The sequence below is a fragment of the Anoplopoma fimbria genome, chromosome 23 (genome assembly GCF_027596085.1).
Source record: "Anoplopoma fimbria isolate UVic2021 breed Golden Eagle Sablefish chromosome 23, Afim_UVic_2022, whole genome shotgun sequence".
In the NCBI taxonomy this organism is placed as follows: domain Eukaryota; kingdom Metazoa; phylum Chordata; class Actinopteri; order Perciformes; family Anoplopomatidae; genus Anoplopoma; species Anoplopoma fimbria.
In genome coordinates this window covers 15,925,408-15,951,515 of record NC_072471.1, presented here as the reverse complement: position 1 = coordinate 15,951,515, position 26,108 = coordinate 15,925,408, and the positions used below count along the sequence as shown (strand labels likewise).

At 40.4% G+C, this 26,108-nt stretch overlaps 2 protein-coding genes across 3 annotated transcripts; one reads left to right on the top strand and one right to left on the bottom strand.

Moving 5' to 3' along the window:
• On the top strand, positions 1–21,394 carry slc13a4 (solute carrier family 13 member 4). Its single transcript, XM_054624671.1, has 14 exons — positions 1–123; positions 7,300–7,428; positions 10,452–10,588; positions 10,739–10,914; positions 11,230–11,306; positions 12,344–12,528; positions 17,060–17,179; positions 17,395–17,496; positions 17,902–18,003; positions 18,206–18,315; positions 19,378–19,505; positions 19,761–19,922; positions 20,808–20,945; positions 21,257–21,394. Exons 1-14 carry the CDS (start codon positions 1–3, stop codon positions 21,392–21,394), a joined length of 1,827 nt encoding a protein of 608 aa, XP_054480646.1.
• A 2,135-nt stretch (positions 21,395–23,529) lies between these two features.
• LOC129112671 (cytochrome c oxidase assembly factor 6 homolog) lies at positions 23,530–25,051 on the bottom strand. Of its 2 annotated transcripts, none has more exons than XM_054624868.1 (3): positions 24,710–25,051; positions 24,338–24,493; positions 23,530–24,130 (listed from the first exon to the last, which is right to left on the bottom strand). In XM_054624868.1, the coding sequence occupies exons 2-3, from the start codon at positions 24,479–24,481 to the stop codon at positions 24,032–24,034; spliced, it is 243 nt and encodes an 80-aa protein (XP_054480843.1). In that variant the 5' UTR covers positions 24,482–24,493; positions 24,710–25,051; the 3' UTR covers positions 23,530–24,031. The 2 variants fall into 2 exon arrangements, with proteins under 2 accessions (XP_054480843.1, XP_054480844.1); XM_054624869.1 differs by having other exon boundaries at positions 24,838–25,051.
• Positions 25,052–26,108: the final 1,057 nt, after the last annotated feature.

The window sequence follows — 26,108 nt, the reverse complement described above, 5'->3', positions numbered from 1 at the left end:
ATGAGGCTAGAGGCTGCAGCCAGGATGGATGTGTTCAGGAAGCTGTGGAAAGCGAGGAAGCTGATCCTCGTGGTGTTGATCCCTCTGTCCCTGCTCCCCTTACCGCTCATCCACCCCACCAGCGTGAGTACAAGAAATGGAGTTATATGTTATTTTAAATCTGCCAGAAAGTAATGCTTTTCATATGCGATTGGATAGTAGAATTTAAATAAGATTAGCCTATTAATAAAATACCACAATTAAAACTAGTCAATAATAATGGTCACTGTAGGAGAAATGCATGGCTATTATATTATTATATGCTGCTTATACCAATATTGATTTTTAGTTATATTTCAACACTTACATAAGTAATTGGACATCATCAAACCACATAAATACCTAGAAAAGTCAATAATAATGGTCAATAATAATGGTCACTGTAGGAGAAATGCATGGCTATTATATTATTATATGCTGCTTATACCAATATTGATTTTTAGTTATATTTCAACACTTACATAAGTAATTGGACATTAATAAATATATCATCAAACCACATAAATACCTAGAAAAGTCAATAATAATGGTCAATAATAACGGTCACTGTAGGAGAAATGCATGGCTATTATATTATTATATGCTGCTTATACCAATATTGATTTTTAGTTATATTTCAACACTTACATAAGTAATTGGACATTAATAAATATATCATCAAACCACATAAATACCTAGAAAAGTCAATAATAATGGTCACTGTAGGAGAAATGCATGGCTATTATATTATTATATGCTGCTTATACCAATATTGATTTTTAGTTATATTTCAACACTTACATAAGTAATTGGACATTAATAAATATATCATCAAACCACATAAATACCTAGAAAAGTCAATAATAATGGTCAATAATAATGGTCACTGTAGGAGAAATGCATGGCTATTATATTATTATATGCTGCTTATACCAATATTGATTTTTAGTTATATTTCAACACTTACATAAGTAATTGGACATTAATAAATATATCATCAAACCACATAAATACCTAGAAAACACCCGATGCAGCAGTAAACAAAACATCCAGCTGATGTGTTGAAGTCCCTCCTGCTTGCTGCTAATGGCTTCACTGGCTTGATGGGATTTCGTTGTGTGTGTGTGTGTGTGTGTGTGTGTGTTTGTGTGTGAGAGTGAGAGAGAGACTCGAGACTCGAGACAGAATCAATCAAAAGGCTCACTGTTCACTGTGTTGATGGACGCTTGTCTCGAGCTGTCCCGATCATCAGCTGAGCTGTGTGTGTGGAGGGGAGATGTCACCACATGTTGATGAGATGGAGATGCTGCTAAAGAGAGAAGGAGTGAACCACTGAAAAGTTCTAATTTTGCCTCATAGCTCACGTTTAAGTGGTCAGACAAGTGAGACTGCATAGGAAACAATTATGCCAATCACCAAAAAATCCAACATGTGCAAGAGTTCACCCTTTTCAGTACAATAACAAAAGTTTTGTGATACTGGGGGATAATGTGTCGAAATATCTTGTTGTTGCATAAAGCCTTAAAACCAAAACTCCAGATGCAATGGTCCGTCTTGGATTGGATTAGTCATCAACTTTTCATCATGCTCTCTTGCCATGTTAAATGAAACCCTGTGACAAGAATTTACTGCTATATCATGTCTTGAGAAGAGCTTGACTGGGATCAGAATTCCTGGCTCCAGCAACTGAACCCAAATGCAAGCTTTAATATGTTCTTTCATAATGTTTTGTCTATGGTCTGTGGCCTAGGGGTGGCCAAACTACGGTCCAAGGCTCAACTGCAATATTTCTAGTACATTGCACTGTGTACATTGCACATCCTAGTTTAAACACTAGATGTTAACCTCTTGACACAGACACCAATATTTTACCATTTCTGCCTGTTCTGTTTGTTGCATCTTAATATCAGTGAACAGAAACCAATATTTGGCACATGTTTTCTGTTTTAACTTATTTAGATAAATACAGATAACATCCAGATTTTAAGTGGTCCTTTAGGCCATACACTGTTTAAAAAGTTTAAAAGTGTTGATCGATTAAAATTAAATTGAAGAGCAGCAGATATAGAACTACTTTTTGAAATATGCAGACACAACAAAAAATGACTTTAATGTCAAAAGTTAAACTGTTTAGTAGTGTTGAGTTTCTATGGCACTTTGCTGGTCTAGAAAGACACTTTTACTATTGTTAGGCCTGCGTCTCGTTATATTTCTCTGTAAATGGCCCTTAATCCAAAAAGTTTGGCCCCCCTGGTACAAACGGTCCACATTAGCATCAGTCTGTGCCTTTCATGTATTACCCATATGTTGCAGTTACAGACACAGTTCTGAGCATCTGTTTCTCCGCAAAAAAATCTCTATCTTCTCCAAAATCTCTCAATCTTTGAAAAACTGGAAGGTATATGTGTTTCTCGTAACGCCATTAATATTCAAAAGAACTGGTACTTGCTCACATGTTGTCCGTCAGCCAATTAGCTTTGTGGCCCGGGAGCCCTGCTGTTATGTCAGGACTGTTGGATGTTTGGCACGAGTCGGTGGCGCAGGATGAGGCCAACGGAGAACAAAAACTTCACTACAAAGAAAAAGAAAGAAACAATCCGAGCAATTAAGTTATATAATCACCTACCACCACGCTGGATTTACGACACCAGGGACCCCAGACTGAGTCAAGAATGTGACAGGGGTTTGAAGAGAGAGTGTGTGCGTGTATGTGTGTGTGTTAGTGTGTTTGTGTGTGTGTACGTGTGTGTTTGGAGTAGTACTGCGTCCAGCTGCAGAAAGAGAACATCTGTTGGATGCAGTCAGACCAGGTCAGAGGGACGGGGGGAGAGACTTGAGAACAATCCAAAGTCAATGGCAGATATACTTGTGCCATTTTGCATCCCCATACAAATTAATAGCTGTAGAGTAGTCAAGCTATAGAAAAGAAGTGAGTACAGCACAGTGTTTACTTGGATACAAAGACAATGTTCCCTAGGATGCCAATAACAGTCCATTGAATGATTAAATTATTTGGCCATTGGGCTGTTAAGGTTGTCCCGTCAGTCATTTGGTCCACCATTTTGGTACAGACTGAAATAGCTTCACAACAATTGGATGGATCGTCATGAAATTTTCAACAGACATTCATGATCCCCAGAAGATGAATCTGAGTAAATGTGTTCATCCCCTGACTTCTTCTCTGGCTCAACAATTGTAGAGCGATGCAAGATGATTTATTTTTGTAGTCCAACCCCGGAAGTTATCATCACACTGGTTCCCTTGACAAAAAGCCAATGGGATTTTTCCATCGGATTTTTCATTATTGCCCAAAAAATAAACTCTGCGTCAAACACTAGTTGATAATGCATTAATGTTTTGTTCAGCAAGATAATCTCCATGAATTAATGTCACTCAACTGCAATCGCAAGAAGTCAAAAGCTAACGTTGTGGCCTACTTAACTCCTACTTTGCGTTTGGTGCTATTAAGCCAATGTTGGCATGCTAACGCGCTAAACTAAAATGTTGAACATGGTCAACATTATACCTGCTAAACATCAGCATGCTAGCATTGTCATGGTGAGCTTGTTAGCATGCTTACGTTAGCACGCTTCAAGGGAGCGTTTCAGAATGAGTGTGAACACAGGTATATTCAGATAGACAGTATGAGAAACATTATGTGTTTTTTGAACATTAAAGCATGTTCTAGTATAAACCCAAAATACAAACGTGAACCTGAAAATGAGCATGATATGTCCCCTTTAAATTCGCAGTAATACATTTGACCATTTATACATAAATCACATTATGCTGCATTTAAAGTACTATTGGAAATACTATCTTTAAAATTATTCCAATTGTAGTATTTATGAGCAGAGAAAATTAAAACTCAACAGGTAATGGTAAAATAGGTGTTTATTGTTGGGGGCATGTGTTTTTTTTATAGGTTGTTCATCACATTTCACTTTATTTGACAGAAATATAAATGGTCTCTAGAATTTAAGGCTTAACTCTGCTCTATGTATGTATTCACTTTAATTTGTGATGTTGGTTTAGTCTGCATATGGGTATTCAACAGAATGTGTGTGTGTGTGTTATCTGTCAGTTTAAAAGCCCATTTAGACCTCTGATTGATTCAGTGAATAGAGGTTTCAGTTGTGACCTAATCCTCCTATCAGGAGTCCTTAAATCACTGTGTGTGTGTTCTTTTCTAAATACCAATCATCTCCATTTCCTAAGATGTCCACAGATAAAGAGAATTGATGAGACAATCAATGGGCTTCTGCTACATGCTTAGATATAAATTTGGCCTGTCAGCTGTAAAACTGTCAGTTTGTCCCTCTCATCTGATTGAAGTTTTCAGGTCATGGAGATATGCTGGACACAAAAATCCTTGACACAACATGTGCAACTCTTTGGTTGGTTTATTCTGGCAAATATCTGCCAGTTGGAGATATTATGATGTCTATTTAAATTTTTAAAGCTTTAGCGGCTCCAACCTCTTCTTCTATACAGCCGGCTGAGACACACACAATCTCACACAAACATTGTCTTTTTCACCTCAGACACTCCAGCATCACATTCTTACGTTCTCAGAAAATCGAGTTAACTTTTGCTTCGAATTTTCTTTTTAAAAAAATCTTTGAATTTTCATGCTTGTCACAGCAGTCTGACCTCAAAGCAAACACGGGCTCTCTTACATTAGCATGTATTGACTGAGGTTGCAGCAGCGATGGGCGTTTTTTGGGGCTGATTGAAGCTGCAGTGTGGCAGCTATCTTCTGATAAACAGAGACCAATAGTCAATAATCAGTGACTGCTGAATCAGACCATCACCCTCTGAGTTTATAGTCATAGTCATGTTCGTCTCTCTTTATCTGTCCATTTGTTCTTAGTTCCTTATGGCCACCTAGCTTTGCTTTAATCCTGTTATCAGGTTACCTCATGTTTCTTGAATGTATAGTTTTGGAAGAGGCATGCTGATTATAACAACAGTTAACCAAATAGAGGATACACAGTTCCATTTTCAAGTCTTTTTTTTTTACCACATTCTTGCTTTGTGAAGTTTTTATGTGTTCTAGGAGGATTAAAGTTGTTACATTTCCTTTGGCAAGGCCCTCCTTGGTTATGAACTCTAACAACTTGTTCTCTTCTTAGCCTAATCCAACAGCTGTGCCTGAAAATGCCTCTTTCTTCTTGCCAAATTAATCCACAGTGAATCACCCAAACAGGAGCACATGTTGTTTTGTTTAAGTTACAACCTGTGCAATGAAAGCCTAACCAATATCAAAAACACAAAAATCATGGATCAGCTTTGGTGATCCAAAAGACTGTATATAAGAAGTGGATGTACTCACCGTGGTGTCCCGCGTTGGTCTGTGAACTGACGTTTTGCAGCCTTTACAACAAAACACTGAATACGACATTTTTAAGTGGTCCAAAATGTAAGAATCAACTTTCATGAACTGAAAACACACTGTGAAAAGGTTAAAGTTGTAAGATGAAAACAGGGACAACTTGCAGACCGTCCAAAGCTTGGTAGCAACCTTTCAATCACAAGGTCGCATACCCTGCTTTATGGTCTATTTGACTCTAAATGGGACCATCATTTACAAAATGAACATCATGCTGTTTTGAAAACGACTTGAAACTAAAGATTGAGACCATAAACTCATGTTTATAATGTTTACTGAGGTAATAAATCAAGTGGGAAGCAGGATAATTTACTCAAAGATTTCTACACAATCAGACTTCTTTTTGCAACCAGAGGAGTCGCCCCCTGCTGGCCATTAGAAAGAATCTGCTTCATTTTTCAGACCCGAAGGTTGAAGTCTGTGTGATCCCTGGATTTTTCTTCAATACTTGCAAAACTAATAACATTCCCATCAGCATCAGCCCTACTTTGCCTTTATTGCAAATATTAGGAAATATTAGCATGCTAACACGCTAAATGAAGTTGGTGAACGCAGTGAACATAAAACCTCAGCATGTTAGTCATTATTTGCATTCTGCAAGTAAGTATTTGCTTAAGTAGAGGAAAGTTGTAGTTTATGAACCTTTTCATTCATCAAAGCAATACCAACGAAAAGGGTTCATGGACATTTTATAAATTAAAACTAGAGTTTATTTAAACAGGACACAACAGAGATGCAGAAATCTTCTTAAAAATGGGTGCTATGTAACACACTTGGCAGGGATTTCTGTAAAAGTCCATGGTTTGAATGCCTGTGAGGTCTGAACAGGTCCGGCCATGCCTCATCCAGAAGCCCATGTGGTTTATTCTCCCCCCTCTGGGTTTATTAATTTGAGATTAACTGACCTGTTGTTGGCAAGATTTTACACTGAATGTTCCCCTTACGTAAAAGTACTACAAGCTCACACAGCATGTGGCAGAAGTGGAAAGTGCGTATGTTTAACAAATGTGGGTAGCAGTTTAAGAGCTAAATCACTCCTTCCAAATAGTTTTTTTTCAAAACATGTGCCATGATTTGACTTGAATTTGATCTGGTATTGAGTTTGTGTCCTTTTGTGCAATATTTTTCTGCAATTTCAGTGTCAACTGTAAGGACCCATCCTTGAATTTGGGCTATAAAATTGTCCTCAGAGTGGTGTAAAAGGTTAATGAAAGTCTTGGTAATCTTCCCACGGTCTTAATAAATGTCACGAGATTCCTCTTTAGTTTTAAAGGTTTGGGAGCCTGTCACTAAGCCCACTGCTGTTGCGACAGAGCAGTACGAGAGGCTGGTATGTCGACATTATACAACCATTACCAGATTAATGAAACATTAATGCGTGTGTTTGTCCGTGTGTGTGTGTGTGTGTGTGTGTGTGTGTGTGTGTGTGTGTGTGTGTGTGTGTATGTGTATGTGTTTGAGAGAGAGGGGAAAGTATTTGTGTGTGTGCAGACCAGTTGGATTCTGAGTATAAACCACACACTTCACCCACACATCATGCTAATCACAAAAACTTTATTGATACCACTCTGATATCTGTCAGATAAATATGAAGCCAGAAGATCGTTAATTTAGCTTAGCATAAAAACAGGAAGCAGGGATAAATAGCTAGCCTAGCTCTGTCCATAGTTAACTTAATCTACTTGTAACCCTAAACAAAACCACAACGTGTCAGGCTAGCCGTTTCCGTTTTCCCCCTGCTTTCACACATTATGATGCTAAGCTAAGCCTATCCTCAAAGTTGCCAAACCTTTCTAAATATGCCTGCTTTTGATGGTCATTTTACGAAATAAGTATGAACCTGTGTATTATCTAGTTGGTGATGAGACATTATTTTTTGTCACTTATAGGAGGCATGCTGTGCGTACGTGCTGATGGTGACCGCAGTCTACTGGGTGTCTGAGGCTGTTCCCCTGGGTGCTGCCGCCCTGGTACCCGCCTTCCTCTATCCGCTCTTTGGGGTACTCAAGTCCAGCGAGGTCAGTCTCTATGTATTGTTAGCTGTCTGTCTATTTTACAGTTTTAGTGAAAACTTTTTTCTCAGAGGCTGAAATGGAAACAGCTCCACCTTTTAGAATTGGTGAGGGCAAAAGGGGTCAAGGGCAGGAAGCTACGTAGTTATAGTGCTAACTATAACACTATAGTTCGACAATTTTTAACATAGTCTAAACATTATTCATTCTTTATCTTAGTGTTAGCATGTTGTACGTGGAAATTAGGCTCAGTTTATTACATCTCTACAAACTCAAAGCTGAGTAAATTGACAGGCACATAAAATGTATATGTTATTACAATTTACACATCCAGCAGACACAGAGCAACATTAGGATACATTCTTAGTTGTTTTAACATGAACAAAAATGTATCTGTTTTTGTAGCTCCATTTTGGTTGCCACCAACTCAAATGAAGAAAAATCTTGCTCATCAGCTAGTTATGTTTTTTTTGTCATTAGCTAGTTATGTGTTTGGTTTCCTTCCCTAGCTATCGTTAGCTTGCAAATATCGGCTGTAAGCTAACTGCCCAGGCTAGCACTAGTAAGCTTATGCCCAAATAGCATTAGCCTCTTATCTTCTTTGCTAAAAGAAAATGGTTGCCTGCTTCTGTTGGATAAAGAAAGCTAAAATAGGCTAAAAAGCCACATGAGGCCACTGATTGGGGTGATCATTTTCTGTTGGTTTTTGTCATTTCTAGGTCATACATCCACATCAATCGTTGACAGCCCGCTAACAATTTGAGTGGCTTTCTCAACCCCCTGCGCTCTCCTTTCCAATAGACAAATAGGCTAGCCCTGATAACATTATCTCATCACAATGACTACATTTACATTGATTGCAACTTGCTGAAATCAGTGTGATTAGAAATTGCCTTGTAAACAAAGAATTCCAATTTCTTCAACCTAAATAATGATAATATAATACTGGAGCTAGGACATGGTGTGTAACAATGACCTTTATTGACCTTAATCAAGATAAACCTATGCTGAAATGTGTCAATTTACATGGAATACTTACCATTCCCCACGTACTGTTTGTCACATTTTCTCAGTTTTCCTGTAAGGGATGTGAGGCTTAAATCTTTTGGTTGAGAAGATTAAATGTATGAATGGGAAACAAGGGCTCTGTTACAGTGTGTCAACCTTTGTCACTCTCAAGGGGGAAAAGTTAGAGAAAAACTTATTACAGCTTAACAGCAACGGAATCAGCGATGCCAGGATATCCAATTGTGAAGACGTGTTACTTCGTTGGTAGAAAGAGTCAGCTGATCAGATTACTGTATATGTGGATGTACAGTAAATTCAGATTGGAAAAAAAATGTGTGAAAGGCCTTTCTGTGCGCTGAGCCAAGAACCAAGAACTAAGATCCTTTATACAACATATTCAGTTTAGTATCGCACTCCCAGTCTTCCCCCAACACCCCCACTCTCCCAAATGAACCCAGGTACTGGCAGAATGCCTGTATAACACATTACCAATTAAAGTCAGGCAACTAAAGTTCTTGACTAGAATGAATAACACTTTGTAGCTGTTTGAATGCTGGTAATTCACAGTATAAATGTTATCTTGATCTGCTGCTACTCTTTGTATGTGTTCACTCACTGTGAGTGTTGAATGGAACGACGTCTCTACAAATTTAGGCCCATATTTAATCTGGTTAAAGTTTTTCATGTGACACTTTCTAATGAATCAAGTCCCCTAAATCTCTTCGAGATGAAAAATCACATCCCTGGTTTTATAGAGCACCTATTTAACAATATATGCAAAACAGTACAAAAAAACCAATTGATTTGTATTTTTATATCAAAATCCAGCTTTCTTTTTGCCTGTAAAATAAATTATGAAGTGTGCCTTAATAAGTTTTGTAGCTAGTACCAACCAATTTCAAGCAACAATATCATGACATCTATCCATTAATCAATCTGCAACTTTTAGCGCTCAAATATTCTGTTTAACGGGGGAATACTCACAGTACAGCACATAAAGATGCTCTAACGTCTGCTTCACTGGGACTTGAAAACCAAAGATGTAATGTTAAAATGTGTTGTGAATGACCCTAAAACTATGACTACTGCTTGTTGGCTGTAAATCTAAATCAAGACTGATTTGACAAGGTTTCTAAATGAGTATCACTGTCATAATTGAGACAAGGAACTATAAGTAGGACAACGGGTGAACAGTCTGTATATTGTATATGCATACTGCAGCCTTTATTCAGTATCTGTTAAACATGGAACCTCTGCAGCTTTTCATTAGTCATCAGTGAGCATTTCAATATGTCAATACTTTTCTTAACTCATTCTTTTATCTAGTCTGCAGCAAGCAAAACATTCATTCTTAAAAAAGTCCTATTTTTCTAAATTCAAATATAGAAATATTAGTCAGCCTTGTTATAGACTATTCATCAGGGCAGTCTAGAAAGACGTTCTTTTAGGTGTTTATTTAACCATTTTTAGAGTTATTATGGAGAAGGATGCAAATTTCCCCGCTGCGGGACTAATAAAGGATTATCTTATCTTATCTTATCTTAGGACAGTTAACTGCGTTTCTCTGCATCCTGTGTAGTTTCTTTCCTGTGCTACTCCTTTGAGTACATTGAAATGGCCAAGAAAGAGAGTGTGATGGAGCCATGTGTAAAAATGTCCAGCAGGAGGAAGTGAAGCAGGTTTTAGGTGAGAGGTTAGGAGACGCGGTCTTATACAACATTGCGAGGCTGTGAACCCTGCGGGTGGGAAGTGGGGCAGATTAAAAAGAACAAGGGGGAAACTGTAAGTGTTGATCCAAAAGAAGGAGGGGGAGTGGGTGAAGGAGGGAAAGGCAAAATGCCCTATTGCTCCTTCCTACTTTATTTTCCTAAATGTGCCATTTAAATTTTAAAAAGTTGTTAAATCTTTTCTTTAATACAAACTTTTATTATGAAATGTGTGTGTGTGTGTGTGTGTGTGTGTGTGTGTGTGTGTGTGTGTGTGTGTGTGTGTGTGTGTGTGTGTGTTTAGTGTGTGTTTAGGTGGCCGCCGAGTACTGTAAAGACACCACGTTGCTGCTGATGGGAGTCATCTGCCTGGCCGCCTCTATAGAGAAGTGGAACCTGCACAAACGCATCGCTCTGCGCATGGTGATGATTGCAGGGGCCAAGCCTGGCATGTGAGCAGCACACACACACATCTACAAACTCACTATACTCACTAAATAATGTTGCAAAAACTGGAATTGATGACTGACACTGGTTGTTCTACATAAATGTAAAAACACACACTCACAGACAAACACACACTGTCCCTCTCTGTCCTCCAGGTTGGTGCTGGGCTTCATGTGCTGCACAGTGTTTCTGTCCATGTGGCTCAGCAACACGTCCACCACAGCCATGGTGATGCCCATCGCCGAGGCCGTCCTGCAGCAGCTGATCTGCACCGGCCTGGCAGACGGCCACGCAGACTCCGAAACCGCTGAGGCCCCCGAGGACGACAGCGGTACGTCTGGGGCCGTCGCCACAGGGGGAGGTCACTGAACTATAAAAGCTTCTTTACAAAAAAAGAAAAGAATACTCTTACATTCAACAGATGTTGATAGAAATGCTTGCAACAACACAAACGCTAGACTGCGTGGTTGGAATCCGTGAAGTGTGGCAGAAGTTAAGCAAAATTTAAAAGTCACAAATATGTGATGTGTTAAGAAAATAGATTGTGGATCCAACCATAGCAGAATAGTTAATCTTGATTATAGTTCAGCGTGTTCCACAAACAGTTCAGGCTTGTGATGAATGTTGTTGTCTGCAGCTGTTTCAGACAAAGAAGAGAACTTCAACAAAAACCAGCTGGAGCTGCTCTATCGCAACGACAGGTACGTGTGTGTGTGTGTGCATGTGTGCGTGTGCAGTGATTACTCTACGATTTTCCTTGTTTTCTTCCCAATTGCAATTCTCAGTGATTCCCAGTATGTTGCACAGTCTGACTTCAACTGTTGGCCTGGAGAGAGTGTTGCAGACTTTCACCTCTTCCCCTCTGAGGAGTTTCACTGGGAGAAGACGAGACTAGCAGTGTACTTCAAATTTAATTTTAATATTAAGAAAATTTGCAATCGCTAAAGACTTAAAATGAACCAATGGATATGATTTTGGCTTTGATAACTGCAAATTGTTATCCACTATCCAGTCATATTTTAAAATCGATTTAAAATTTCAAACTTTCTCAGAAATTTTGAAATTGTCTTTTGTATTTAGGAATAACATTTGTTGACAGCTTTTCAGCAAATTATAGCATAACGTTCTCTTTTTATTTCTGACGATTGCATTCACACCTCAAAAATCCTAAAAATTGTGTTCATTTTTGGGGATTATTTTACTGAAAGAGTGTAAGCATTATAAATGTTTGTTTGCCACAGAGCTTATTTTCTGCAATGATACAAGATCCAAAAATCCCATTGGCTTTTTGTGGAGGGAACCAGCGCGATGCTAACTTCCGTGTTGGCCTTCAAAAATACGTCATCCCTGCAGCACTCTACAGCGTCTCCCGTATTCGATTGCTAGCATTATCAGTAACCCCGAACTTATCTGAAATCTTGTGTCATTGTGAAGTTTTCATGTTTTCTTCTCTTGTTCCACTGGCAGCGACTGCGCTAAACAGGAGTTCTCTACACTAAGTGAGGTGAGACCCTCGGAAATGCTTTTTTTTTTTACCAAGCAGACAAAAGTCAAATAATTTGAAATCATATTATGTAAGTGAAGTCTTTTTCTCTGAGTCCCCTTCTTCTTGTTCCCAGGTGCAGACCGAGGCTGCGAACGGTTTGGGTCTCATCAGGCACATCAACGGACACCTGCCGCAGGTGAGGAACACACGCAGCATGACACACTCCCATTTTTTTTTTACATTTGCTCACAACCTCCTCTTCGCTCCTGCTCAGGTTGCGATCGAAATCCCGAACGTGAAGCGGGTGAAGGCCAGGAGGGACTCCCAGTATCCCACCAAGAGGGATCACATGATCTGTAAATGCCTGTCGCTCAGCATCACCTACGCCGCGACGATCGGCGGCCTCATCACCATCACAGGCACGTCCACCAACCTCATCTTTGCCGAGCAGTTTAACACGTGGGTACACACACACAAAACACAAACACACAAACAGTTAAAACATTCTCGGAGGACAAGCATCTTCCATCCACTGACGGTTAGAATAGATGTTATAATCAGCTTAAAAAATGGTATTTGCAGGTGTTTTGGTCTGGTATTAGCTCCTGCAGACACCATCTCAACTGAAGCTTATTTACAGCTTGATTGAATTCTTGGCTGCCGCTTCGATCAGACCGAGACAGTTCATGGTAGCTTGCTGCCTGGGGGGCTCGCAGGGACTGAGATCAAACTAATCAGCCCCTACGGTCCGCACAGAGCCGATTTCCTCCAGCCGCAGCACTAAGCCCGGCAGAATGGCCTCCTTCATGTCGCAGCTTGTTGGACAAAGGTCAGGTTCTGATTCTGTGTGTGTGTGTGTGTGTGTGTGTGTGTGTGTGTGTGTGTGTGTGTGTGTGTGTGTGTGTGTGTGTGTGTGTGTGTCTGTGTGCAGTAGTACTAGTAATCCTGTTGTGATGGTACAAGGCACAGCGATCAATCCAAGCAAAGAATTCCAAAAACCTCCTTAAATATTAACTTCAAGTTTTAATTTTGAGTTAAATTTAGTCAAAATAAATAGTGAAATTGCGTGTTCATCAGATGAACTGACTGAACTGAACATCCTGAGTTCAAAAATAGCCTGAGGTAGTCTTCTTTAAGTTAGAGGCCCCTGGAGAATGAGGTCGGTGTTTGTGAGTGTTCAGGTCAGTCAGTCCAAGTCAAGCGATCGCATACTTGCATGCACAGCAAATCTCCCTTTTTTGAATTTTCTTAATCCTTATTTTTATTTACTTACTGTACATTCATCTTTGTTGATGAATATTTACTGTGTATGCAATTATCATAATTATAGCTTCTTACTTACAGTGGGTACGGAAAGTATTCAGACCCCTTTACATTTTTCACCCTTTGTTTCATTGCAGCCATTTGCTAAAATCGAAAAAGTTTTTTCGCATTAATGTACACTCAGCAACCCATCTTGACAGAAAAACTTTTTGCAAATTTATTAAAAAAGAAAAACTGAAATATCACATGGTCATAAGTATTCAGACCCTTTGCTGTGACACTCATATTTAACTCACATGCTGTCCATTTCTTCTGATCCTCCTTGAGATGGTTCTACTCCTTCATTGGAGTCCAGCTGTGTTTAATTAAACTGATTGGACTTGATTAGGAAAGGCACACACCTGTCTATATAAGACCTTACAGCTCACAGTGCATGTCAGAACAAATGAGAATCATGAGGTCGAAGGAACTGCCCAAGGAGCTCAGAGACAGAAGGTTACAAAAGAATTTCTGCAGCACTCAAGGTTCCTAAGAGCACAGTGGCCTCCATAATCCTTAAATGGAAGAAGTATGGGATGACCAGAACTCTTCCTAGACCTGGCCGTCCAGCCAAACTGAGCAATCGTGGGAGAAGAGCCTTGGTGAGAGAGGTAAAGAAGAACCCAAAGATCACTGTGGCTGAGCTCCAGAGATGCAGTAGGGAGATGGGAGAAAGTTCCACAAAGTCAACTATCACTGCAGCCCTCCACCAGTCGGGGCTTTATGGCAGAGTGGCCCGACGGAAGCCTCTCCTTAGTGCAAGACATATGAAAGCCCGCATAGAGTTTGCCAAAAAACACATGGAGGACTCCCAAACTATGAGAAATAAGATTCTCTGGTCTGATGAGACCAAGATTGAACTTTTTGGCGTTAATTCTAAGCGGTATGTGTGGAGAAAACCAGGCACTGCTCATCACCTGCCCAATACAATCCCAACAGTGAAACATGGTGGTGGCAGCATCATGCTATGGGGGTGTTTTTCAGCTGCAGGGACAGGACGACTGGTTGCAATTGAAGGAAAGATGAATGCGGCCAAGTACAGAGATATCCTGGAAGAAAACCTCCTCCAGAGTGCTCAGGACCTCAGACTGGGCCGAAGGTTCACCTTCCAACAAGACAATGACCCGAAGCACACAGCTAAAATAATAAAGGAGTGGCTTCGGAACAAGTCTGTGACCATTCTTGACTGGCCCAGCCAGAGCCCTGACCTAAACCCAATTGAGCATCTCTGGAGAGACCTGAAAATGGCTGTCCACCAACGTTCACCATCCAACCTGACAGAACTGGAGAGGATCTGCAAGGAAGAATGGCAGAGGATCCCCAAATCCAGGTGTGAGAAACTTGTTGCATCATTCCCAAGAAGACTCATGGCTGTACTAGCTCAAAAGGGTGCTTCTACTCAATACTGAGCAAAGGGTCTGAATACTTATGACCATGTGATATTTCAGTTTTTCTTTTTTAATAAATTTGCAAAAATTTCTACATTTCTGTTTTTTTCTGTCAAGATGGGTTGCTGAGTGTACATTAATGAGGAAAAAAATGAACTTTTTCGATTTTAGCAAATGGCTGCAATGAAACAAAGGGTGAAAAATTTAAAGGGGTCTGAATACTTTCCGTACCCACTGTATATCTGTTGCTGCTGTTTCTAGGCCATAGTTTTCCCAGAATTTTTACCTAAAACTAGTGCTACATTCATGATTTTGTAGCTTTACTGTATTCAGAAACTATCCCCAAACTACTTTTGTTCTACTTTCAGAGTTTGTCAATTTTATCAATTTTATTTTTTTTCCCATACAAATCAACTGAAACAAACGCTGTGTTTACACTTTTGAACGCCACTTTTGTGATGGGATGCGCCTGATCGAACCTCAGCTGTGTCCGCATGCGTGAGTCCAAACTTTAATGAAATCGGCCTGATTGGAAAGTGATTGGATATATTTCATGGTCAAAGGAGTGGCAGTAAAGCGGCGAATAAACAGATTTCATTTCCTATTAAGTCTTCAAACTAAAAGTCCCCCGTTTTTGCTGCTTACTCTTTCTCAGTGCAGCATTAGAAGACTTGCACTGCGTTCCAAATCAGTTTTCCTATTACTTTTAGTGCACACCGTAGTCCTTACAAGGTACATACTGATGCATGCAATATGTGTCAATTGGGAGATACTACTTCTTCACAACTTTGCACCTTGAACTTTGACCCTCTTGCTCATATATCTGCAGAGCAGATGATTGTGGGTCAGAATGCAGCAGGACATCCTGGTATTTTTGGCATACTGCGTTTGACAAACCATGTATTGGGACACACTAAATCTTTTTCTGGCAGCCTAAATAGTACGTTAATATGAGTATTAGAACACAGTTGTTTTATTGAAGAATAGCAGCTAACAAAGCTCCGCTAATTAGGCGATTAACACATTTCATTTCTTAAATATCCCGTTATTTTGTTATTCAAAAGCTTTTGTTTTTAAGCAGCAAAATCAGCAAATGTTGGCTTTTCATCAGCAGTAACTTAACAGGACTCAGACAGCAGGTCTCAGCACCGTTTGTCCTCCTCTCTTCCCTTTGGTCTCCTCGGTAGTTGAACGAGATGATTGAGACCTACGTTTTATAGATTGTCCCGATAGTGCCCACATGCTGTCCACACCTCACTGGGATCCCAACTCAATGCTAGCCGGGCCACCTCGGCACGTGGTCTGGCTAATCGGATCCCAATACGAGCAAAATCCGATCTCGGAGCTTACAGACCGGACAGTTAACGGGCCCGGGCGTGATCGCATGACAAAAGTCTCATTGAAAATGTAGCCTTGATCAAAGTAATTGAAGGCGATCGATCACTTAGGTTTGATATAGGGAGTTTTTTTACGATCATCATCTAAGTGTCCCTACATCAGAGGGCTCGGCAAAGCAAACAAGCTTTTATCCCTTGTACATCTGTTGATGACACAACAGCGGCAACTGAGGAGTGCCTTTAAGAGGAAGGACCACCACTACACTGCACAGATGGCCACTTTGAGAGGGCTGGCTCTGCACCCTTCCACATTTTCTTTTCTTCATACAACAAAAAATAACAAGCTCGACTTTCACCGGTGCAAAAATCTCTTGGGCAAAGCAAAATGACAGTGGCTTTAATGGTGTGTGTGTGTGTGTCGACCATGGTGGCTATAAACACTAAAATTGGTGGCAGCAGCGTGGAATGGCTGACAGATGTTGACATGCAATAATTGAATGTATGTTCATTTATATTATTATGTTTAATGCCAACCTCTCTTATCATTGTGAAGTAGTAAACCTCACCACAAACCCCCAGAAAATCTGCAAAGAGGCTAAAGAGCAGATCATCTACAGACTTTTGCTGTTGCTACTCACTCCTTATAAGGGTGGACAGTCAGCTATGCTGCTGCTGGGCAACAGGTGTCAGTCAAAGCAGAGATCAGAGGTCAAGGGAGGTGGTCGATATGGGACAAATGGTTATTATGGACTGGGATAAGTTCTCATTTTTATCAGTACGAGCGCTGCCAGTGGTCACAAGGTTCAGCCTTTAAAGAGACATTAATATATCACACACTTGCGTGTCAAAATCAGTGAAACTGTTATTAAATGACAGACCTTGTCGTCAATGATCGGTGGCCAAAGGACGACATCCTGCAAACGCAGTTGAATTAACTCTGCGTCCCTTTCTTTGTCGTTTCAGTCGTTACCCGGATGCAAAGGTGATAAACTTCGGCACGTGGTTCATCTTCAGCTTTCCCATCGCCATCATCATGCTGGTCCTCACCTGGCTGTGGCTGCACTTCCTCTTCCTGGGCTGCAAGTGAGTGTGTGTTTTGGTGTGTGTGTGTATCCTGCCGTACTGTGTGATTATGTTGGTGTTGGAGTAATGCATCTCATCATTATAGACTCATAATAATCACTCGGTCTGTCCGCCGTTGGCGCCTGTCGGTGTCCTGTGGCTGCAGGTTGAGGAAAAAGTGGATGTGTCACGGCGCCATGTGGTTGATGCTGTTGTTCTTGTGTGTGTGTGTTCAGCTTCAGGGAAACATGCTCGCTGAGTAAGAAACGCAAAACCAGGAGAGAGATGCTGTCGGAGAGGAGGATCCAGGAGGAGTACGCCAAACTGGGACCCATCAGGTGGGTTTCTTTGTGTGTGGGTCCTGACTGGATGGCCGTGGAATATTTCAGGTTGTATTTACGGGAATTTGGTTGATTCCTGTCACTGACAAACAACATTAACACACCAGGAAGAAATACCTTTTGGAAGTGGTTTTAGGTCGAGAAAAGTTATGGGAAAATAATCATAACTTAATTTATCAATAATTTATTTCTTGTACGCAATTTTAAACGCTGATCAAATGTATCCACGTACCATTCTAAGATACATTTAAAGCTTTTAAAGTTACAATAAACAACTGAAGACGTTTGGCAGTATCCTGTGTGTATTTGTGTGTGTCTTATTCACACACCCAGATGTGACATTGTGGCAAAACCATGTTATCACTCATGTAATGATTGCGGGTTTCTGTGCGTGTGTCCCAGCTACCCGGAGGTGGTGACCGGCGTTTTCTTCATCCTGATGACTCTGCTGTGGTTCACCAGAGAGCCTGGTTTCGTGCCCGGCTGGACATCTCTTTTTGAGAAGTAAGTACCCATAATGCACCACAATTAGTGATCAGACATACACTGTGACACAGACAGACACTTTGGCCTGCACATAAACTCGGCACCATAAGAACGCTTATCGTCGAACTTTGTGACAGAAGATAAATGAAAAGAGCTTAGAAGCTCTTCTACTTCTGATTCTTTATAGCTGCGTTACATTTGTGTTTTTTTTCTCTCTCAGGAAAGGTTACAGGACCGATGCGACAGTGTCTGTCCTCCTTGGCTTCCTGCTCTTCCTCATCCCAGCCAGGCGACCCTTCTCCTCCTCCTCTTCCAGCTCTAGGAACACAGGTCAGGACCACGCACCCGTCCAACTGGCGTTTTTTGATATGGCTGTACTACATTTAGTTCATCTCTGAAAAAGGGGAAAAAAACTCAAAATGAGCAGTGCTGCCATGGATTAAAAAAAAGTTGTCTAGCTCAATTCATAAGTCAACCACAACCATTAGGATTTTCTTCTACTGTATTTGCGACAATCATACACAGTGTCCTTGTCCAGCTCCAAACAGCTGTTGTTACCTGCCTGTCCAGGTTGCTTTTTTGCCAGTATGCTGCGGGTCAGCGGGTCAGAGTAGACTCTGCTTTAACTGAAAAAAACGGTTCAACTTCAGACCTGTTTTCTACAGTTGTGCAATACTTGGAACAGCACTGCAAAAAGTCTGACATTTATTGTGTTTTGCTGTTGTGCTAATAAATAAACAATGTTTTAGTGCTGACAGGCTTTGTGATGTTAAAGACACAGAGAGGGAAACAAAATAACTGGACAAAACTATGTTTAACAATTTGACTTTGTTATATAACAGGACATTTGAGCTGTATTAACCGCTTCAAAAGATCTGTCGTGCTTAATTTATTGGGTCCTTTTTTTTTTTTAAGTCCTCAGTCCTCTGTAATAAAATACTAATTATATGGAAAATAGTGTTAAACTTGTACAATTGATACATTATATTTTTTGCTATAGTTTGCAATAATACATTAATAATGAATAAATTATAACTTGGGTTTAAATGGAGTTCTTCTTTCAGAGAAATTCCTATTTTCCCTATGATCAGTACCAAATTACATAGGAAATATCTTGGAAATTTCCTGTAAAATAAAGCGTTACTAAAAAATGTCTCTCGAAAATTTCCTACATATTGTATACTAAAATACACTAAAAGTATTATCTTTCAGCAGAAAATTACCAATACAAAACTGTGTTTTAAAAGTTCACAATACTTAGGTAAGAGAAGAAGAACAATAATATCTACTACAAAATCGATGCTTATTTAAGACTTGTTTATAAGTTTTATGAGCAACAGGTCATCTTGTTAGCAGTCCAGCTGTATTGACATATTCTCTGTGGTTTTCAAGCACCTGATGACAATTCGGATTCCGACCCTCTGGCTCCCATGATCACCTGGAAGGACTTCCAGAGGCTGATGCCGTGGGAGATCGTCATCCTGGTTGGAGGAGGCTATGCACTGGCTGCTGGTTGCAAGGTACTACGCATGTGTTTGTGTGCACGTTGTGTAGCAGTACTGTTGAGGGTTAGGAGCCATTTTTATCTTCAAGATTACAAGGTCATCGCTTGAAGATGAGGGGTTCAGATGATCTGATTTTGTCCGCATGCACATCCTTGATTTAAATGATGGACTTTAGGCTAAAGCAGCAGAGGTTCTAGGAGAAGTGGTTGCAACCTTTCAGGATGCTCACATGTGTTTCGTCTGTCTGTCTGTGTGTGTGTTTGTGTGCAGGTGTCGGGCCTGTCGGTGTGGATCGGCAGACAGTTGGAGCCCATGAGTGGTCTTCCTCCGTGGGCCGTCACCCTGCTGGCCTGCCTGCTGGTGTCGGCAGTCACAGAGTTCGCCTCCAACCCGGCAACTCTCACCGTCTTCCTGCCCATCCTGTCAGCGCTGGTAGGACACGCGACCCCTCAAGAACGCTTACTCTCAGTACCCTGCCTACCAACATGTGTCCAGCAGCTAATTGCAATGCCTTCAAAACTCTTTCTGAAGACACTGAAAGTGGAAAAAGCAATGATTCAAATTCAGACTTGTTCATGAAGAATGCATACAACAATGTCCAAGATGTGTTACATGATGCCAGTGTCTGCTGCAGCGTCACACAATTTGCATTACTTACACAATAAACAGGCATTTTCTACTGAACTAGCACACTGGCAAAAACAGAAGAATACGACTATTCATCCAGCATTTGTGACTAAACTTATCTGAGCATAAAAACAGACACAGCTAGCTTGCTCGATCCAAAAGTATCTAAAACCGAAATGATACCAAGAAATAATTTCACACTTTTGTTCCCATAGGGATTAAACAAACAGATTTAACGCATTTAGCAAACTTTAGAGGTGCTGGAAGGTGGATTTCTTTACCGTTTCCCCATGTTTCTAAGAAATTCTAAGCAACTGCTAGCTACATGTTGAACAGACAGATATGAGAGTGGATCCAACCCTCTGTGGTTTTTAATTAAAAATGGTCAAACTATTCCTTTAAAAGAGACACATTACCTGTCATCATATTTACAAAGGGCTGCTTTGCAGAAGTTCCTTTGTCCACGCAAAAGTTTCCTCATAAGTCACTTTGCCTTTGTTTCCCCATGTGGATTATTGGTTTCTCCCACTCTGCACCTTGCTCTGACATATAAATAGGGCCTATGAAAGCTGTTTTTGATCCATGACCTCCTGCTTCATCTTCTTTTACCTCTCCTTTTGTCTCTTCTCCTATTCTCTCTCTCTCTTTACCCCCCCTGTTGTTCTTCTTCACCCACTTCCCTCCTTCCAGTCAGAGACTCTGCACATCAACCCGCTCCACACTTTGATCCCGTCCACCATGTGCGTGTCATTCGGGGTCATGCTTCCAGTGGGGAACCCCCCCAACGCCATCGTGTTCAGTTACGGTCACGTGAAGATCAGCGACATGGTAACACACACACACACACACACACACACACACACACACACACACACACACACACACACACACACACACACACACACACACACACACACACACACACACACAGAGTCACATGCTCCTTCTGCATCTGCAACTTCAAAGGCTCGATAGCACAGTGTGTCAAAGTTGTTTCACATAATCAGAGGGATGAAGAATTTTCATTCTTAACTCTTGCTGAACCTTATTTTGAAATTTATTTTCATATAGGTGAATCATTTCAACTTTTTTAAACCTGTTACCATCTGGTTTTTATATTTCTGCTTCCTCTCCTCCAGGTGAAAGCAGGCTTCGGGGTGAACCTGATCGGTGTGGCGGTGGTGATGTTGGCCATCACCACGTGGGGGTCTCCCCTCTTCAACCTGACTGAGTTCCCAGTCTGGGCCATGGCCCGGAACGTCACCGGGGGCTTATAACCACCGCCGGGGTGGAGGATGAATCACCGGAAGATGGGGAGAGAGAGAGAGAGAGAGAGAGAGAGAGAAAGAAAGAGACAGGGCAGTGCTTCTGTGAAGAAAGACAACGTGGAAATGATGTCAAGAGGACGGTGTTGCTCAGAGTCCAGCCCTTTTGGATTAAACTGGACCTGAAGGGGGATGACGAGAAGGAAGCAAAGAAGAGGAGAGCGTGGAGAACCATTACCTGTTGCCTAGATATAATAATTAAAATTATGTTTTTATTGGCCACTAGGGGGCGTGATGAGAAATGCAGAACTGTGTGGAGCTCTGACTCCAACAAAAACTTTATTTTTTCTGTAACCTCCGTCAACAAAGTTTGTTGGAGATCCTTTTTTCACCGAATCACTGAAGATTTTACTAAAAGCCACAAAAAATATTTTTGGGGTGATTAGGAAACTGATTTTTTTTAAATTTGATTTATAATAGAAACGGAGCCACATCATGCCTTCCTCTGTGGATTAGTTTGATATTTAGACAGGAATAAGCTACATGGCCGGTGTTAGTTAGCCTCTTTTTAGCTGGGTGCTTGCTGAACTTCTGCTGCATTTAAATGTTTTCAACACGTTGGGCTGGTGACAAGTTGAGAGAATTTAAAGCATCTATTATGGCTGCTACTGTACTGTATAGATAGAGCTACTTGTCGTCAAGCCTTTCAGATGTACCCAGTATCTGATGATATGATAGCTGTTTTTGAAAGAGGTTAAAGCATGCGTATTATCCATGGATGTTCTCAGCGGCTGCCTGCATTACTTTAAATATCTATGCGTCCTAATATGTGCCTGATTTGTCTTTACCAAAGTTTCTGGAGCTGATTCTGTGCCCCATCACATTTTCAGAGCTGAACAAGCAACTAGCAGTAATTCACTAGTGCCTTTTACCACATTAGTTCACTGTCTCTAGTGGGAATCAGACCTCCAGCCCTAACAGTGTTACTGCCTTGCTTTACTCTCAGAGCAGTGCATGGAGCTTGGTTCACTACCATCCTCCTTGAATTATGGAAAAGCATGAGTGTAAGTGCTTTTAACTGTGCAATTGATACCGTTACAATTGTGTACACTGTACTGTATTCGACTAATCAGACCACCGTGTATTTAATGCTACATTTGATTTTTAAGCTTTCCTTTCTCTTGCAGTTTGGAAGGAGACACTCCAGCTATTATTCTGTGTATTTAGCCAGGTGCTTTTGTTTAAGATTTTATTTTATTTTCCTTAATTACTTCATTGCCTTAAGCCTTTTTTAGGGGGGTCATATTGAATACATCTGAAATCTTCATAATAAGATTATGAGCTCATAAAATCAGAGAGTATTTTGCTAGCTTGAGGTCACAAGGTTCTTATGCCAACATAATGATTAAAAAAATTATATTGTTTGCTTGTCAGCAGGTAGAAAACGCTGTAATCGATAATCAATAGCTTCAGTAATTTATCACGAAGTGCATATGTTTTATTAGATGTTACATTTGCAGGTCAGGAGGTGTGACTTTTCGGCTGGCATGTGAAGGCTTACAAGAAATGCAGATATGGGAGGCTGCAAAAGTGCCTCCAAGTTTCGATTTGTTGATGAATGTAGCGTCTAAAGGCTTTAGAGAAAAGAGAGAGAGAGAGAGAGTAGCACAGGGTTGTATGAAACAACAGTTTGTTCAATCAACTGTCAAATCACAATAACTGTTGTCTGATGTTGAAAAGGTTTGCACATCACATTCACTGTACTGTGCAAAAGTATAAAAGATGTGATTTATATTTTTACACAAATTTGTTTTTGTTTTTATATCGCTGCATTTAAAGTTAAGGTCCTAGTGTGGGCAGAATCAAAAGCCTACGCTTTTATTTTGTAACTTATTCAGTTCTACTGAAGGTTTGACACATCTTGGTGTTGCAGCAGTGACCTTTGACCCAGGGGCCACAAGTCATTTTGTAAATACATATAGATTTGTAATATAAAGCCTGTTTCCAAATGAGCTGTATTATTCCTAAATTATGTGTTGTCTTGATGTCTCATCAGACGAAAACTAGAGTTAGGATGATACAACATTATATATGCACGACAATAAAACCACTAAAACAACTGATTGTATGTATTTTATTTATTTACAAACAACACAAGTCAGACTTTTGCCTAATGGGGTCCTGTTCTGGAATTAAAAGGTGAGTATCTGCAATCAGTAAAGATCAGCATTTATCTGTAAAACACACTGGTAGAATTTGATTGATCAAGACTTCTGCCCAAACTCCATATAGAGGTGGACCACCACTCTGGATACGAGTAAGGGCTGCACTGATCATAAGTGTTCCGACATTATTACAAAGTCAAGTGACAACGTTACAGGTAATGTCCAGGTGAAATCCAACTGACAGAGAAAACTAGATTCAGCAACCGTGGATCTTTTCTGTCACTTGTCCTTTTGGTTTCCTTTGTTATCGAACATCTTAATGCAGCTTTAATCTCTTCAAATAAATAAGAATAGAGGTGGAGTTCAGGTACTCCGTCCATAATAAAGTTAGTACACTGCTCTCCAAGTCTTGGGCCTCGGCCCTGGTCTGAATGAGGCCGAAAGGCTGTCAGTGTGCAGATGTTGACAGTCTGCGGTGCAGCGGTTAGGAAGGTTGCTGGGGCCCTTCAGCAGGTTTGAATCCCTCTGTCTGCATCTTCTCTTTGTATTTTAGGAAGTCTCTCCTCTTGGAGAAATACTTCACCTGTCAGAAGATAGAAAAAAGAAAATATGAGCAACAACGCTGTAATGTTTTAGTGAGACTGCATACAGCCTTTACCCGAGTGTGTACTAAATTGTTGATGTTGTGATTGTTGAGATAGAGCTCATAGTTCCTGCTTTCTGACTTTGTGGGCTACACTAAATACAGACATCGCTGATCCCAAGGATAAAAAAGAAAGGGACAGTTTACCCACTGAGCTGGGCAGTTTGCCTCAAACTCGCTCTGGAACTTCTGGCAGGAGGCAGCTTTGTCACCATTGTCATCCAGACATTTCCACAGCTGGTCCCTGGCGTCCCAGCATGCCTTCCTTTCCGCAGAGTTTGGAGCTGTCATCGCTACTTGACGCTGAGGTAAACAGTAAACAGTTGAAAAGAGACACTTGTACGGGTGGATACTCTACACTAAAAAACAAATGAACCTATACTTAGAATTTTCTCATTATAGCCTTATCATTGAGTTCATGAGTTTGCTGTTTATCATCATACAGGTTAACACTACTTGCTGTATGTTTATGCTTTAAATGTCAGCCTCAAAAGAACCAAGTATCTTAATTTAACTTACGTGACACCACAGCACCGTGTTCCTTTTGGTATTGGACTATAAATGATTCATTTTCAATCGCTCTCAGCTATCACTGAGCAAAAACAAAGACGGTAAACAGACTGTAACGTTAGCTGAGTGTCACTCACCGAAGTAACAGCTGCAACGTACACAAATATGTATTTGTCCCAACCACTGTCTGCTTCGGTCACTCCATAGAAACCCTGAACAATCACAGAAATACTGTTACTAAACTACAAACGCTCGGCTTTTGTAACGCGTTCACGTTCAGCAAGCACCGAGTGCGGTGAAGGACGCGCGTCGCAGCACTTCCGCGTCGCAGCACTTCCGTGTCGCTTCGTGATGACGTCATGGCGTGACGGGAGACACGCACCAGGTGATGGCGCAGTTGGTTAAGAAGTTCAAACCTGAGTGACATTTTGGAAGTTTTTAACATTACTTGTGAATATAAACAGCAAAATAATAAAAAAAAATAAAAAAAACAATTATTTATCCACATGGCGTGTCTAAACACAAGGTGGAGTTTAAAGTACCTTGTGTCCGACTGAAAGGAAGCAACATGTGAGAGGAAGGGATTTATGAGCTAATGTAAGGTCCTACTGCAGTAATGTTTTTCATTAGCTACATGTCAACATTGTGACATTATCCTGCGCTTTAACACTTTAATATTGCAGCTTAGCTATGTTACTGTGTTTCGACATTGTTAAGTAATGTCTTATTTATCTCCAGAGGTAGGAAGACAACTTCCAAAATGTCCAAAAATGTTTCTTTAAGTTTAATAAACCATAGACAGCATGTGGCAAAAAAGATTATCACCATAATCTGATTTGACGCAGACTTTTTAATAAATGATTAGATACACAGCTTTGCGAAGAGCTGAAACAGGCAATTAATTAATTACATATCCTATTTTGAAATAATTGAAAGTGCGTAAAATAGACTAGTATAGGAGGATGGGGTTTATACTTGTTGTCTTCAGGCAGTATTTGAAAAACGAGATCCCTGTCCTCAGAACTGAGCTAGTGGTTTGTTTTGCTGAAGGACTCTGACCCTGAATAACCCATATTAAAGTAGATGTCCTGTTGTCAAAATGCAAGAAACAATTTGCATGTGAAAGCAATTGAGTTGGAATTAAACTGTGGTTTTGAATGAGTCCACTTTTAGATTTTGCTCACTAAACTGGTGAACAAAAAACTGGTATTTACAGTAAAGTTAACCAGAGTATAAAAGTTCGATTTGTGTGTTTTTGAGTGCATTCATGTTCCATTTTAATCAAGGAGGAAACACTTTTAAAATGTTTGTTTCTTCTCTTTTCCTCCACAGCACAACAATTGTTGAGCTAAGTGAATGTATAATAAAGTGTGTGTGTGTGTGTGTGTGTGTGTGTGTGTGTGTGTGT